General features: G+C 63.0%; 1 protein-coding gene across 1 annotated transcript in view; it reads right to left on the bottom strand.

Annotated features, from left to right (window-relative positions):
- The window catches only part of RAPGEF1 (Rap guanine nucleotide exchange factor 1), an 88,402-nt gene extending 75,199 nt beyond the window's left edge, over positions 1-13,203 (bottom strand). The window contains 1 exon segment of the mRNA XM_054689201.1: positions 13,140-13,203. Within this exon segment, the coding sequence (XP_054545176.1) occupies positions 13,140-13,200 (61 nt within the window). The 5' untranslated portion in view covers positions 13,201-13,203.
- Between the last annotated feature and the right edge of the window lie 760 nt (positions 13,204-13,963).

Genomic DNA, 13,963 nt, shown 5'->3' with positions numbered 1-13,963 from the left:
CTTACAAAGGTTCTCAGAATCAAGAGAACACATTCAAGAGGCATGAACCCCCTTGAGCCCTGCCTTCCGTGAGCTCTGCTACAGGTACCAGGTGCCAGGAGCCCGTGGGCTTGCGGCTCCAGCCCAGCCCGCCCCCAGGGAGCCAGATGATTCACACCTGGGCAGGAGCGAGGCCCAGGGCTTCTGACCTGCCAACATGGATGCCGGCAAGGAGGGAAAAGCAGGTAGTGAGGGCCACTTCATACCCCAGGGATGGGGGAAGGCTGCTGTCCAGCGCCTGCTGCGCCCATACAGCAGCGGCCAGCACATCCCCAAATCAAACTGTGACTACAAACGGGAAAAGACCAGGGGCCCCACCACACCAGAGGGGGCCCCGGAGGCGTAACAGCTGGTGAAACAGCCAATTTCCACTCGGATATTCCTCTCCCACCAACAATCTCCCACCTCCACCACCCACCCCATCCCCACCTGTCTCCACCCCCACCTGCCCGATCCCTTCTGCAGAGTCTTCAGCTTCCTACCACCGCAGACTTCCTGCCGTTCCTCAGGCAGGTTTTCAACACCAGCTGTAATATCTGACCCCCGTTCTTCCAGAAGGCCCGAAGTCCAGTATATCTTACAGAGAACAAAAGATCAAAAAGGCCGTGGCCATTCCCTGGTGTCCTTCTCAAAGCCCACGTGACCATGGGCCCTCGAGAGACGTGGAAGGTGTCAACCTGCATCTTGGTGTCTCCTGACACCCGAGGGATGTTCTAACACCTGAGAGCAACTTATCAAACGCTCTGCACTGCTGTGCCCAGCACTGGCAGAATATCTGCACACAGTAGGTGCTTCATAAGTCTGTACAAATGGGTGCAGAGAGGAAGGAATAACAAACAACGAACAAACGGGAACTCCCCCTCACACGCTGACAGCCCCACCCCAGAAAAGGGCTGGGTTTCCACTCCGCTGCAACCAGCCTGCAGAGCACTCTCTCCCCACCCGGCCCAGGCAGAGCTCCCCGCGAGGCATGCCCAGCCTTGGGGCTCCCTGCCTGCTTCTGTCCCTGCAGCTCTGCAGCCCTGGAGTTGGGTCTGTGCCTGAGTTGGTTCCCGGGAAGCCCGTGGCACGCAGGCAGCTGAAAGGTTAACTAAGATGTTTGCTGGCACGCGGCGAACGCCCCTGCAGGACGGCTACTGTTGCTGCCTTTCCTGTTTTATTAGCTATAAACACCAGTTTTAGACACACCACATTAAAAATCATTTACCCTCATAAGAGATTTTTTGCTGTATGTTGCAGTAAGACCTGCTGCAACATTCTGGAAAGTAACTAGTTCCCTAGTGCAAATACAAGTTCACACACAAGCACTTGTACCACCGAGTAACACTTTGATTGGGGAAGTGACACCAGGGCGGGGACACCGTGGTCACTGAAGGTGGACTTTACAGAGCAGGCCGTCCACTCAGAAGGAAGCCCTCCAGTGTGTCCTGCAGGCTGCTCCCTCCTCGAGGGAGCTGTGACCCACACCTTCTTGGCCCGAGGCAGGGGACCCGCCCCCACAGGGCCTGGCCACCCCAGGAGCCCCATGCGTGGCATGTGTCTACGGGAGGAAAGTCCCACGTAGGTCACTTCCCCTCCGGACAAAAAGGCAACAATATGAGGAAGCGCCAGGCACTGTGGGAACGGCCAAGTGGGAGTCCCAGCTGGTCCAGGACGCTAACAAAGGGGCCGCGCCTGGAGGTCAGGGGCTTGGCGCTCGGAGGCTGCGGCCTGGCTGGTCTTCTGGGCCTTCAGACCCTGCTTTGAAGTGACTTCCCTGCTCAGCCTGGAGGAAGTCATCGAAGGCGAAGGGACATTTGTGGGCTGTGCCATGGGAAGCAGAGCAGAATGCTCTCTTGCACACTCACAGACCAGTCCTGGAATGTCCTGGGGGAGGGGACGTGCAGATTCACCCAGCCGGAGTGCGGCGAGTGGGTTAGCACTGGGCTGGTGCTGAGTTCAGGGTCCAGGACGCAGGGATGAGGGGAGCTGCAGAGCAGGGGTGAAGAGCGCTCGGGCCAGGGGAGGCACATTCAAAGGCCCTGTGTGGCTGGTGAACGGGGGAAGGGGTGGCAGGGTCCTGGAGGTGCAGGGCTTCATCCATGGGCTTCAGGGGGCCCCTCAGTGTTGCCTGACCACGCGTGTCCATTTTTCTAGGAGGGGATTTGCTCCAAGACAGGCAATTCCGAAAGGTTGCGACCCAGAGTACTGTCCATGCAGTTTGCGGAAACTGAAGTGCAGAGAGGGAAGGGCATTTCCCGAAAGTTCCACAAATGGCAGAGAACCCAAACCACAACTCCGGCCTGGGGCTTTTCCAAGCTCGTCGGCCACCGTAGGTCTGCAGGGGTATGTCGGCAAGAGCAGGACAGGCCCCTCCTGAGCATCGACTTCATCCCAAACAAGGCTGCCGTGTTGTGCCTGGGCAGACCCAGAGTGACACGCAACAGAGCAGACCGAGAGCCCGGCGGCCCACCTTTCTTGGAGCATAACCTCCCTGCAGGGTACCGAGGTCAGCACTTGCCCCCACTCCAGGCCCACGGACCCCTATGAGCCGGCTCTGGGTTCCAAGGACGGGGTAGACAATGCTGCTCTAGGCAGCCCAGTGCGGACCCTTGCTGCGGGATTGGAACCCGGCTCCTTAGCGGCTTCCCTCACAGGCACAGACTTCTGGGCCTTCTGTGGGGCTGAGGAAGTCTCTGGTTTTGCCTGTTGTCACTGCTGACAATAGCACCCCAGAGCAGAGGGGGACACCAGCAGCCTGACTTGCTCTGCAAGACCAGACATGGCACGAGCATTCTTCTCCATCCCAGAGACCGTGACTCTAAGCGGCCAGTCGCATTCTTATTGCAAGGGAAACACATTCTGGTGGCTGTAACCACCCCAGATTTTGAGGCGCCCAGGGGTTGAGTGGTTGGAACACACAAAGCAGCTGATGTCTGCAGGGGGAGCGGGCCCCACACAAACCCAGCTGACCCCTGGCACTGCACAGGCCGGTCCCACGTCGGACAGACCCTACTTCTGCCATCCGAGACCCTCGCTGATGCAGTCGTGGGCTCGGTGGTTGTAATGACCCCCTCTGGGTGTCCATCTGAAACAGGGCACTTTTTCAAGTGACAGGGAGGGTGTCACTAATATAAGTCGGGACAGCAGGTGCAAGCTGGGATCTGTGACCCTGTCACCACCCACAAGTGCAATGGCCCTCAGAGTAACTGTCCTCTGTGTCCAGGAGTCTGTGAGGCTGGAACGGCAGCACGGGGACAAGCAAAGCTTGCAAATCCAAGCCACCATGGGCGAGGCCTCGCTTGTAGGGAGACCTGGATGATCCTGTGCAACTCCGCAGCCCCAGCACCTGGCACCAAGAACTGGAGGTGCAGGAGCAAGCGGCCATTGTGACCTCAGCTCCTCAACTCTAAGACGTGTTTCTTCACACGGCTGCAGTCGGGCTGCGCTGTTTTATAATCCACCCTGCCAGTGCGTTTTATTCTTCTGTGTTTGTGGAGACGTGATCATGACAATGACGTGCGTTCAGACAGTGACGTGTTCTTCCCGGTGATGCCGTCACACCAAAACAACAAAAGCCTCCAGGAACTGCCTCGGACGCAGACTCACAGAGGGGAACCCAAGCCACCCCCAGGCCCCACGTGATGGTCTCAGGGCAGAGACCCCGAATGCAGGCCCTTCCCATCCAGCAGGGCCAGCAGCCGAGTCCCTGCTCCTCCGCAGCAGGTACAAGGCACTTACCGGGACGCCAGCCCCTGCCAGTGGGGTGCAGTCCGGTTCCCCATCTTAGTCAAACACAAATGTCAACCACGACCTGCACGTTCAGAGCAGTTAATGGAGCTGGCGCCCCATGGGCGGAAAACACAGGACCAACTCTACGGGAGCAGCGCTTTTCATCTGTGCCTTTGGTTTTCTTTCTTTTTTTTTTTTTTTTAAAGATTTATTTACTTATTTATACAAGAACCGGGGTACAGACCAGATGCACGGGAGGGTGAGAGGATTCACCAGAGCCAGAGCGGGGAACAGAACAGGCAGACTGACTGAAGTACACTGCTGAGGGGAGCAGCGGGCGCGACAGGAGAGGTCTGCGTGCCATGTGGGACCGTCCCTGGCCGGCTGGGAGCGCACCGGTGCTGCAGAGGCTGCAGGCAGCTTCATAGCTGCTCATCCGCTTATGCCACCAGGGGAGGCCCGCCTTTGGTTTTCTGATGAGATCAGAGGACTCATGTTTGGAGGTGCTCCTGATAGGCCGGGCAGAAGCACAAATTAGTGTGGTTATGCTAATTAAGTGAGGGGCTCTGCAGCCCCAGGACGGATGATTAAAGGAAATGAAAAGGGATGCGGGGGCTTGTGGCTTGGTCTCCTCTGGGCTGCGCTTCCAGAGCCGCCACCACCCCCATGCAGAGGCAGGAGGCTCAGGCCAGAGCGGACTGGGTCAGCACACCAGGACTTCCAAGTTTATCTTATCTGGGAGATGAATCAAGGGGGGCAGGAAGAGGGGAACCACATCCACCTGCTGGTGGAGCTCAGCGCCATTTGCGTTACAGAACATGAGGATGCCGGATGACTTGTGTTTTTAAGTGTCACAAAACAGAAGCAACAGATGTGGCATTCTACCTGCAGCGCTGAGCAAAAATGGTTGAACTGACCCCCGAGAGTCACCCCAGGAGGGGATACTGAGGAGGCATCTCCTGGGATGCAGCAAAAACAGGTCTGCTAGGCCCGGCCTTGCTCTGGCTGTGGGGACAGTCCTCTGCCCCCCAGGCCGACCCAGAAGAGACCAGAGCCAGGCCTCCCCTGACCTGCCAACATGGCACGGGCTCATGAGTCTGCAGCTGAAGTGAAATCCATCTAGTCTTCCGATGAGTGATCTGTTGGGGGTTTTTTACTGACCTGTAAAAACCCATTCCCTGGGATTCAGTTCCCTCACAAGGAGAGAGAAACTGAAAGGAAGCACCTCGGTAGAGACCGCCCTTCCTCTGCGAGCTCGAGGTTTGCTTACCAGATGGCCATTTTCAAAGAAATGGTTGTCTTCGGAGCGGAAGGGGATATTAGGTGAGGACAGAATGTTTCCGCCGTGGGTGCCCCCACAAGGCTACCAGGAGGGTTCAGCCACACCCCCTCCACTGCAGGTGAGGAGCCGAGGCCAAGGAAGGCATAGGGCTCGGGAACTGGGATCCAGCCTGCCCAGAGAACCAGGGCGCCGTGTCCTCTGCCACTGCCTGCTCCCCGCCCTGCCCTGCCCATGTTCTCACGTCGCAGATGGGAAGACCAGGCCTCAGAGGGCACCGGGACATGGTCCTGACCAGGAGCTGCAAGGGTGGCCTTCTGCCTGCCAGCCCAGGCTCTCGCGCCCTCTGACGTGGGCGATCACTAGCAGCACAGGCAGAGGCCTGGCATCAGAGTCCCCCACTGCCCTCCGGGGCTGCTGACACTGGTGAGCACCCAGGCAAGGCTCCGCGGGCAGGCGGGTGGGGGTGGAAGAATATGTAGGTGGATGGAGGGATGGAAGGAAGGAAGGAGGAAGGATGGACAGATAGTGGGAGATGGGTAGGTGGGTGGGGACAGCGGTTTTTTAGACTAAAGGCGACTTGCCACCTCACATCTCGAGCAGGTATTTTTAGCACATGCACCTCTGAAGCCGCCTCTGCAGCTGAGATACCAGAGGTGCTCTCAGAGGCGCAGCCACCTGTGCGGCCCAGCAGAGGCTGGAAAGCCCCAGGGGAACCCCAGGGTCCAGCCACGTGGCAAGGTTGCCTCCCAGCATCCTCCCTTGGCGCAGCAGGGGTCGAGAGCCAGGCCCCGAGCTGAGAGCCCAGGCCTAGACGCCCACGGGGCCAGAGGAGCCCCTGGAGAAAGGGAAGTAAGCAAGCGGTTTCCCAATGGCCTCTACTTCTCGCTCAGTGTGTGACTTGGGCAAATCACTTCCCCTCCTGCGATCTCCCTTGCTCAACAGTGAGGTGGGCCCAACACCTGCCATCTCTCCCTTGACAGAACTGGGGGTAATTAAGTGGTACCTTAATTAAAGCCCCAGCTCAGCGGCGGGCACACAGGAAGCCGCCATCCCCTCAGCTGGACGTGCTGTGTGATCCCAGTGCCTCTTCATAACCAACCAAACCAATAAACAAAACCTAAAACAGCAAAAACCCCCAAGGCCTGTGGAAGTGTTCTGAAAGCTATCAAGGGTCGGGTGCTTCTCCCCGAGATGAGGCGTAGTTAAGTGTCATGCAGCACTAGGGGCACTTAAAACCCACCAAGCACCCCAACACGGCAGGCTCGGCTCACAAACACTCAGCATTAGGAGGGTGCTGAGATAGGGTCGCCTCCTCTGTGGGGTCACTGCAGAGGCGCCGAGGCTCAGAAGCACGAAGTGTTTAGTCCAGGGTCACTCTGCAGGGAGCAGGGCCTCCTGGCCCCCGCAAGCTGCAGCAGGATGGCCAGGAGGACCGGCGGCTGCCAGTGGCCCCGCCAGGCCTCAGTGGCACAGGGTCCCAGAGAGGCTGAGGCTCGTCTTTACCCAAGTCCCAATGGCCAAGAAAAACACGCTACCGCCGTCCACGGGAAGACAGCACACGGGGAGCGGTGACATGGACTGTGTGCTGAGCTGGCAGGACATGGTGGGGACCACAGGCAGGCCCCAGCTACTTGGATCTGGGACCTCACGCACAAAACAGAAACTCTGTGTCTGCAGTTCCTCCACGGAAAGAGACCAGCACCGCACCGCCTACCGAGGGAGAGGTGGTGCCGGCTCGGCCGTGCTAGCCGCCTGAGCCCGCTGTGCCGTGCCTGCTACTGCAAGGGGCGCCAAGAGCAGCCGACCCCACGGCCAGGCGCACTCACCCATCTATTTATTTATTCACCGCCAGCCAAGGAGAGCGGGCACGTGATTAACCACAGGCAGCAAATCAACGCAGCCATTATCTCCGACCGGAGGTTTGGCCTGGTTTTTTGCTGGCGTGTGTTGGGTTAACTCAGCCACTATTCATGGGGCTCTGTGTCCACACCCAGGCCTCCCTTCTCCCAGAGACCGCCAGCCCCCCACTCCTGCTCAAGGGGACTACATGTGCCAGGCTGCACCGTCGCCCACACCCACGGCACACATTTCTGAAAAGCTAGAAACCAAATGCCTGCGGCCCGCCCTCCTGGGCCGGCCTGGCCAGCGCCGCTACGCCCTCTCTGCTTTAAGAGCAGGGCCTCCTGGTCATCAAGCTGAGCCTGCAGGCCAGTGTGTGTGGCAAGAAGCAAGAAAGGTCCCCTCCAAGGGATCTGGGGAAGCAGGCCTTGGCGGTGGGAGGCGGGAACAGCACTTTAGAATGGTCCAGACTGCAGGTCAGCACTCGGGCCGATAGTAAAACGCATCTCCATTCACAGAGGCCCCCTGCCAGAGAAGAGGGGGCGACCAGAAGAGCCCCCAGCCTGCCTCACCCGCTCCCCCGGAGGGCGTTACTGCACAGCCATCCCATAAACAGAGCTGACAGTGCAGCTGGTCCAGAATAACACGCCCTGGGCAGAGACCGGGACCCTGGCGCATGGCACCACTGAGCCAAGCTGGCAGGTGCCCTGGTTTTGAGCGTGAGGCAAAATCCCCACTGCTCGATGCGCAGGAGGACTGCCTGTGCGCCCTCTGTTCCTGTGGCCCCAGGAGCCAGCACAGTCAGGACAAGAGCAGCTGGGACGCTGCAGGGCAGGGGGTGGGCCAGGGTGTGGGGCGCGCGGGGAGCTCCCAGGCCGAGCGGGCTAAGCCTCCCCACCTACCATCAGAAGCTAAAGCACAACACGCATGCAGACAGTAGCCTCCCTTCTGCGAGGTTCCACCTGCAGCAGCTCCTGCTACCTGTGGTCAACCCGAGTCTGAAAATACCGCGTACGGGGTATTTTGAGAGAGAGAGAGACCATGTAATTTTATTGCCCCATGTTGCCACAATTGTGTTATTAACCTCTTACTGTGCCCGGCAAGTTCAACTTTATCACAAGTGAGCAGCACAGGAACTAGGGCAGCGGGTCATGGGGGGCCACCAGCACGGGTCTGGGGCACGGCGCTCACGCTGTCACGGGGTGGCCGGCTGCAGGCCCCATCGGGGCGCCAACCTTACCAATTCACCAAGAAGCATCCGAGCTGGCCACTCAAAACCCAGAAGCAGCTATGTGTAAGGGTGATTTTGGGGTTGGGAGTCAGAAACCTAAGTTTTTTCTGTGCGTTCTGAAGTGCCCGGTGTGCGCGCAGTGACGCTGCCCACGCTGGGCCGGGCAGCCCGCCCTCCCAGACAAGTGACGGAAGACAATCTGGGTTGACTTTCAACCTGCGGAAAGGAAACCAGGGCTTTGGTTTCTGAACTAGTCGACCAATATCATCCACCCGAAGTACTTTCGTGGGGCTTCCCGTGGAAACTACTGCCTGCCGCGGGAGGGGCGGCTTGGCCGAGAAGTGGGCTTTCCCAGCGAGTGCGATGCAGGACGGAGGGGGAGCCTCGGGCCGAGCCCCAATGGCCGCCCTGCCCCTCACGGCTTCTCGCGCAGCAAGAGGCCTGCCGCGTTAAAGCAGCCCAGGGGAGCACTCGTTTTTGTGTCACCCCCGTCACAGCACAGAGGGAGAAGGTGAAGCCCGAAAAGGAGCCACCCAAGGCTCCCATGCCGAGTCTCGGGGTGTCGTAAATGCCACGGCGGTGTCCTTAATAATTCACAAGCTGGGGTTTGTTTTCTTAATTATAAAACGGGCTTCGGGGCAAGGCGCGGGCGAGGCAGAGAACACCTGTCCCCACAGCGGGGCGCCGGGGTGGGGGGCAGTGGCCGCCCGCCAGGCCGCTCCTTCCAGTGCGTCATCTTATTATGGCAACGCGACACGCTGGGCTGGCCGGGGAGGCCCGGCCCGTGCCCGGCCTCTCCGGGGGCGGACTTGGAAGTGGGTTTTCTGCTCGTTCTCACGAGACTCAGGCGCCCCTCAGATCTGCCCCGTTCCAGCCGCCTCTGCCTGCAGCTGCTGGGGGCCTGCTGACATCGGGCGGCTGTGGCGACTCTGGAAAGCATTTCGCGTGTGTGAGCGCCGCTCCTCAGCCACTCTCGGGGCTGCCGAGAAGACGGCGTCGCCAGCCCACACGCGCCGGGCTTTTTAGCTGAAATGTGATTTTTGTTTTGTTTTGGTTCAGCTCAGAAAAAAAAATGTAGATGCATGAAGAGGATTAAGCCAGAAAATGACGGTGTCTCCAGAAGCACGGAGGCTCGGCCGTGCCCTCGCAGGCAGAGGTGGGTCCCGGGACACGGCCCTCGGACTGTGACCCTGGCCGCTCGCCAGACTTCCCTGGACCTTCACTGCCCGCAGAGGCCAAGTGAGGACAAGCGGAGCGACTCATCCGCCAGTGCTCTGAGGCCAGGAACTCGCTGAGATGGTCCAGACCGTTGTGATGTCACCCTGGACTGTGACCCCGGGACGGCGGCTGGGGCGCCCCGCTCCGGCAGCCCCCCGGCGGCTCATGGCGACTGCCCGCAGGAGGTGTCCTGAGAGCGCGGGCAGGAGGGCTTGAGCGGCCCCAGGACGCATACGATGCCCCGTCTACACTGTGACCATAAGGACTGCGGGGGTGGGGGAAGTGCAAAAATTGGGAGGTGTTCAAGTGGAGCAATAAACAGCAACCACTGATCTAAGAGGACTCTTTTTGGTCAAAAAAACCCCCAAAAAAACAAAAACCAAAAAAAACCCAAAACCCCCGCAGCCTGTGTCAGCGCTTGTGTAGCTCTTCTGAGAAAATACATAATAACCAAAAGTTACTATGAACGCCTCCCAGTCATTTACCACTAAAGCATCTTCCCACCTTTGAAAAACACAGGGCTCCCTGGTGGCCTACAGGATAGTCTCAGGCTATCTCTGCTGCGGCCTGAGTTCAATCCCTGCCCAGGGAGCTACCCACATGGCGCAGCAGACCTCTCCTGTCTCCCCTCTGCTCCCCTCAGCAGTGGATTTCAGTAGCTCCGCCTGTTCTGCTCCCCACTCTGTCCCTGGTGAGTCCTCTCACCCCCGGCACCTCTGGCCTGTACCCCAGTTCTACACAAAAATAAATAGAATCTTTAAAGAAGGAAAGAAAGAAAAATATAGCGCGGGGCCAGAGACACCAGAGGGATGCTGGCCTCGGGCACTGGGCAAGCTGGTGCCACCGAGGGCTTAACCCTAACCCTCAGGAGCAGCCCGGACACCCTCCACCGTGTGGGCAGATTCCTCGGAACCTCCCAGGCGCGCCCCACTGTGGTGTGGAGCTGGCCTGTTCACCCCGGCTGCCCGGGGCCCAGGACCACGCCTGTGAGTGGGTGCGGAGTGGGCTCTGAGCTAAGGCAGCAGGGAGTGAGCCAGCACAGGAAGGGCCGGGGCAGAGGTCTCCAAGTCCAGGGGGAAGCAGACAGCATGAGGGATCTCTTCAAGGAGGGGGCGCAAGGCAAACAGCAGGCGGTCAAGAGGGCATGGGGCCCTGGAGCAGCTGCCCGATGGGACGGGGCTTGGGGCTCCGGGAGCGGGCCGTTCTTCCAGAGAATTGGATCTGGGATTGGTGGGCAACATCCTGATCATCAAAACGTCGACGGTCACTTCCTCTTGACACAACACCGCTGCCCACACGTCCACCGAGGCCGACACCAGCCCTCGCGCTGAGGGCACAGGCCTGCTCCCTGGCCAGGGTCTCCGGGAGGCGGCAACAGGGCCCCGCTCCCACGCAGGCCTGGCCCTCTCCTCCCTCCAGGCTTCACACACCTCCCACCCCTCGTCCTCCTGGGAGCCAGGGGCCCGGGGGAGCCACCCCACCCTGCCTTGCCCAGCACTCCAGGCTCACCCTCCTCTGTCAAGCCTCACTGGGAGACCCCGCCACGCCCACCAGGTGACGCTTGCTGCCTCTGGGGCCCGGGCTGCTCCACCCCACGGGACACAGCACGGGCTACGCTGCCCTTCTGGGCCCCCAGGAAGTAGGGGGCCCTCAGCCAGGCCCCCAGGTGGGGAGAAAAGGTACCGAGGAGCAGCAGGGCACGCTCCAGAGACGCCCCCCAGGAGCAGAGGGTGGTCAGGCAGGTGCTGCGGCAGGCTGGGACCTGGGGTCTCAAAACACCCTGGTGGCCTTCAACCCCGAGGTGAACGCGCTGGGCTGGGTTTCGGAGAGCAGAGTCTGACCACATGTGAGCCGCTCTCGTGCCGCGTCCATCCTGGGAAACGCCAGCTGCCGGCCTCCGGCGCGCTCCTCCACCCCAGAACCGCGCCCCGCTCACAGGAGTCTGGCCGTGCCGCCTCCTGTCCTTCCTCAAGGACCTAGCCGTGGGCATCCAGAAAACTCCACGGAAACCCAGCAGAAGCCTTGTCGACGTGCAAGGCCAGTGCCGAGATAATGGCCAGTGGAAGCCACCAGGAAGGTGGACCCTTCACCCCAGGCGCGTCCCAGGAATCCCAGCAAAAGCCCTTGTGCCAGAAGGTGAGGTGGGGGCCCTTGCTAGTGCCGCCTGAGGGGGCACCCTGGGCCAGGCCAACCTCGGAACTTTCTTGCTAAGCTGCCTCTCCCCAAAGTGGCCTCGTCCTGCACGCCCACAGCCCCTGCCGGGTTGTCCACTCTGCCCCTCTTCCCGGCCACCGAGGTCCTCTATCTTGTCTCCAGAGCCCTGCCCACGACAGGCCCCCCGCCCCACGGGCCTGGCTTGTCACAGCACAGCTCACGCACCTGGGTGGCCAGGTGGGGCTGGGGCTCCGGCATGCCCACCCTGACGTGCCTCGCCGAGGGCAGGTGCCTGCTGTGTCCGCACCTGCCGCAGCACCCGCAGGCCTGGGGAGCAGGGCCGGGGCAGCTCCCACATGGTGGGGCTTTCATTTCACTTTTTACTCTTTGGTGATTTTTCAAGTGCCTTGGCGAGCGCACGTCCTGACGGTGGAGGAGACCTTCCTCCGGTTAGCTGAGTCTCCTGGCGGGGCTGTTCTCACGAGATGCCATGCAAGGGGGCCCCGACAAAAGCTGTGCCTGTTCACCCGAGGCCTTCCCAGAAGGGCACGTGTGCAGGGAGGTGCTCGGTCACGGGGCAACACCCCGGGCTGATAAGCAGAGAAAAACACCCCAGAAAAGACCTGAAACCAAGGGCCCGGCCCACAGGCAGACACCTGGGCTCGGGGTGGAGATGCAGCATTTCCAAGTCCCCTTGCTGGGGGGGGGGGGGCGGCCATGGAACCTGCTGGAAGCCAGGACCACGGTCCCCCTCACAGAGAACCCGTGAGGATTTAACAAGCATTTCACCAGAGCCCTGGCAGCGAGCAGGACACACAGACGCCCTCCGCAGAGGCGGCCGAGATAGCTTTCCTGTGCCGGAGCCTCAGCCTGCAGGTGACACCCGCGCGGTCTCCGGCCTCTCCAGCAAGTCTCCTGGTCACCCAGGGCAACACGGCGAGGCCGAAGGCGGTGCCGCCTGCCCCGTTCTAGCCCCCTGTCCCGAGCGGCCGGGCTCACCTGGCACCAGGTGCCCCTCCAGGCCTGTCCCCAGGCCGGGCGCCCTGGGCGCCGCCCACCTCCGCGGGCTGGGCCTGCCAGGTGCGTGGACGCGCCTCGCCCTGACGAATCCCGGGAGGCTATTCCCGGGGGGGCGCACGCCTGGCTCCTGGGAGGCAGCTCGGCAGATTTCGAGGAGCACACAAAGAGCGGGGGCCGCCCCCCACCCCCGTTCAGGCCCACCCCGCGGCGCCCCCTCCCACGAAGCCTGCTCGGCGGAGCCGGGGACGCGACGGGGCCCCGAAAACGCCCAGGCGCGGAGCCCGCCGCCGCCGGCGCCCCGAGGCGGGCACTTCTGGCTAAATCTGAACTCGGGGCTCCGGGGAACGGCCCATTTCGGGGGGCAGCTCCCCGCGCCGCGGGCCCGGGCGACGGCGCGCTCGGGGGCTCCGCGCGGGACACGCGGCCCGGCCGCCTCCCCGCGGGGTGCGCGGGGCCGGGGCGTCCCGGGGTGGCCGCGGGGCCCGTGCGCCCCGGCGCCCCCCCGCGCCCCCGATCCCCCGCGCCCCGAGATCCCCCCGCGCCCCGAGTTCCCCCGCGCCCCCGCGCCCCGACCGCAGCCGGCCCCGCCCCCCGCGCCCCGCGCCCCCCGCGCCCCCCGCGCCCCCCGCGCCCCCCGCGCCTCACCTGCTTTCTCGATCCGGCCGGACATTTCCGGGCTGCGCCGGAGGCCGAGGCCGCCGCTCATCGGGCCGGGCCGGGCCGCGCGCAGCCCCGGGCCGGGCCGCCGCCCGCTCGCCGCGCCGCTCCCTCAGGCCCGCGCGCGCATGGCGGGCTCGGCCGCGGCCTGTGCGCTCGGCCCGGCGCCCCAGCCCGGCCGCCCCCGCCCGCGCCCGCGCCCGCGCCCGCGCCCGCCGCCGCCCGGCTCCGTCCGCGTCCGCGCCCCGCGCCGGCCGAGCCCGCGCCGGCCCAGAGCGCCCCCTGCCGGCGCCCGCCCGCGCCCGCCCCCCGCGCCCGCCCCCGCGCGCCCCCTGCCGGCCCGGAGGCGCCGCGCCGCGCCCGGGCACCCCCCACCCGCCCCCCACCCCGGGGAGCGGCTCCGCCCCGCCCCCGCCGACCCCCGCGGGGTTCGCCCCGCTGCCCGTCGGCCCTGCGCCTCCCGCCCGGCGGGCCCCGCGCCTCCACCCGCGTCGTCCAGCGCCGCCGGCGGCCGCGGGGGTGTCCAGGGGAGGCCCCGCACCCCAGTCGCCACACCCAGGCCGAGAGGAGCCTCGGCTGCGCGCTCGGCGGGTCTGACCCGCGCCTGACACACAGCGCCTGGGCGGGCGGGCACCCCACGCCTGCCGGGAGAGCGACACCCCCGCCCGGGCTCGTTGCCTGCCCGTCCAGAGCCTGCGTGCTCCCCCCACCCGGGACAGGGAGCCCCCGTTCCAGCCTCCATTCCAGCCCCGTTCCAGCTGATCCCTCCCAGGGTCGCAGCCCCTGCTGGCCCATAGCCCACGCCCGGACCT

The sequence above is a fragment of the Talpa occidentalis genome, unplaced genomic scaffold, assembly GCF_014898055.3.
Source record: "Talpa occidentalis isolate TD23 unplaced genomic scaffold, MPIMG_talOcc4v2.1 talOcc4.7, whole genome shotgun sequence".
Lineage (NCBI taxonomy): Eukaryota > Metazoa > Chordata > Mammalia > Eulipotyphla > Talpidae > Talpa > Talpa occidentalis.
Note: the sequence above shows the minus strand (reverse complement) of the source record. Positions and strands in the feature narration are given on the sequence as shown.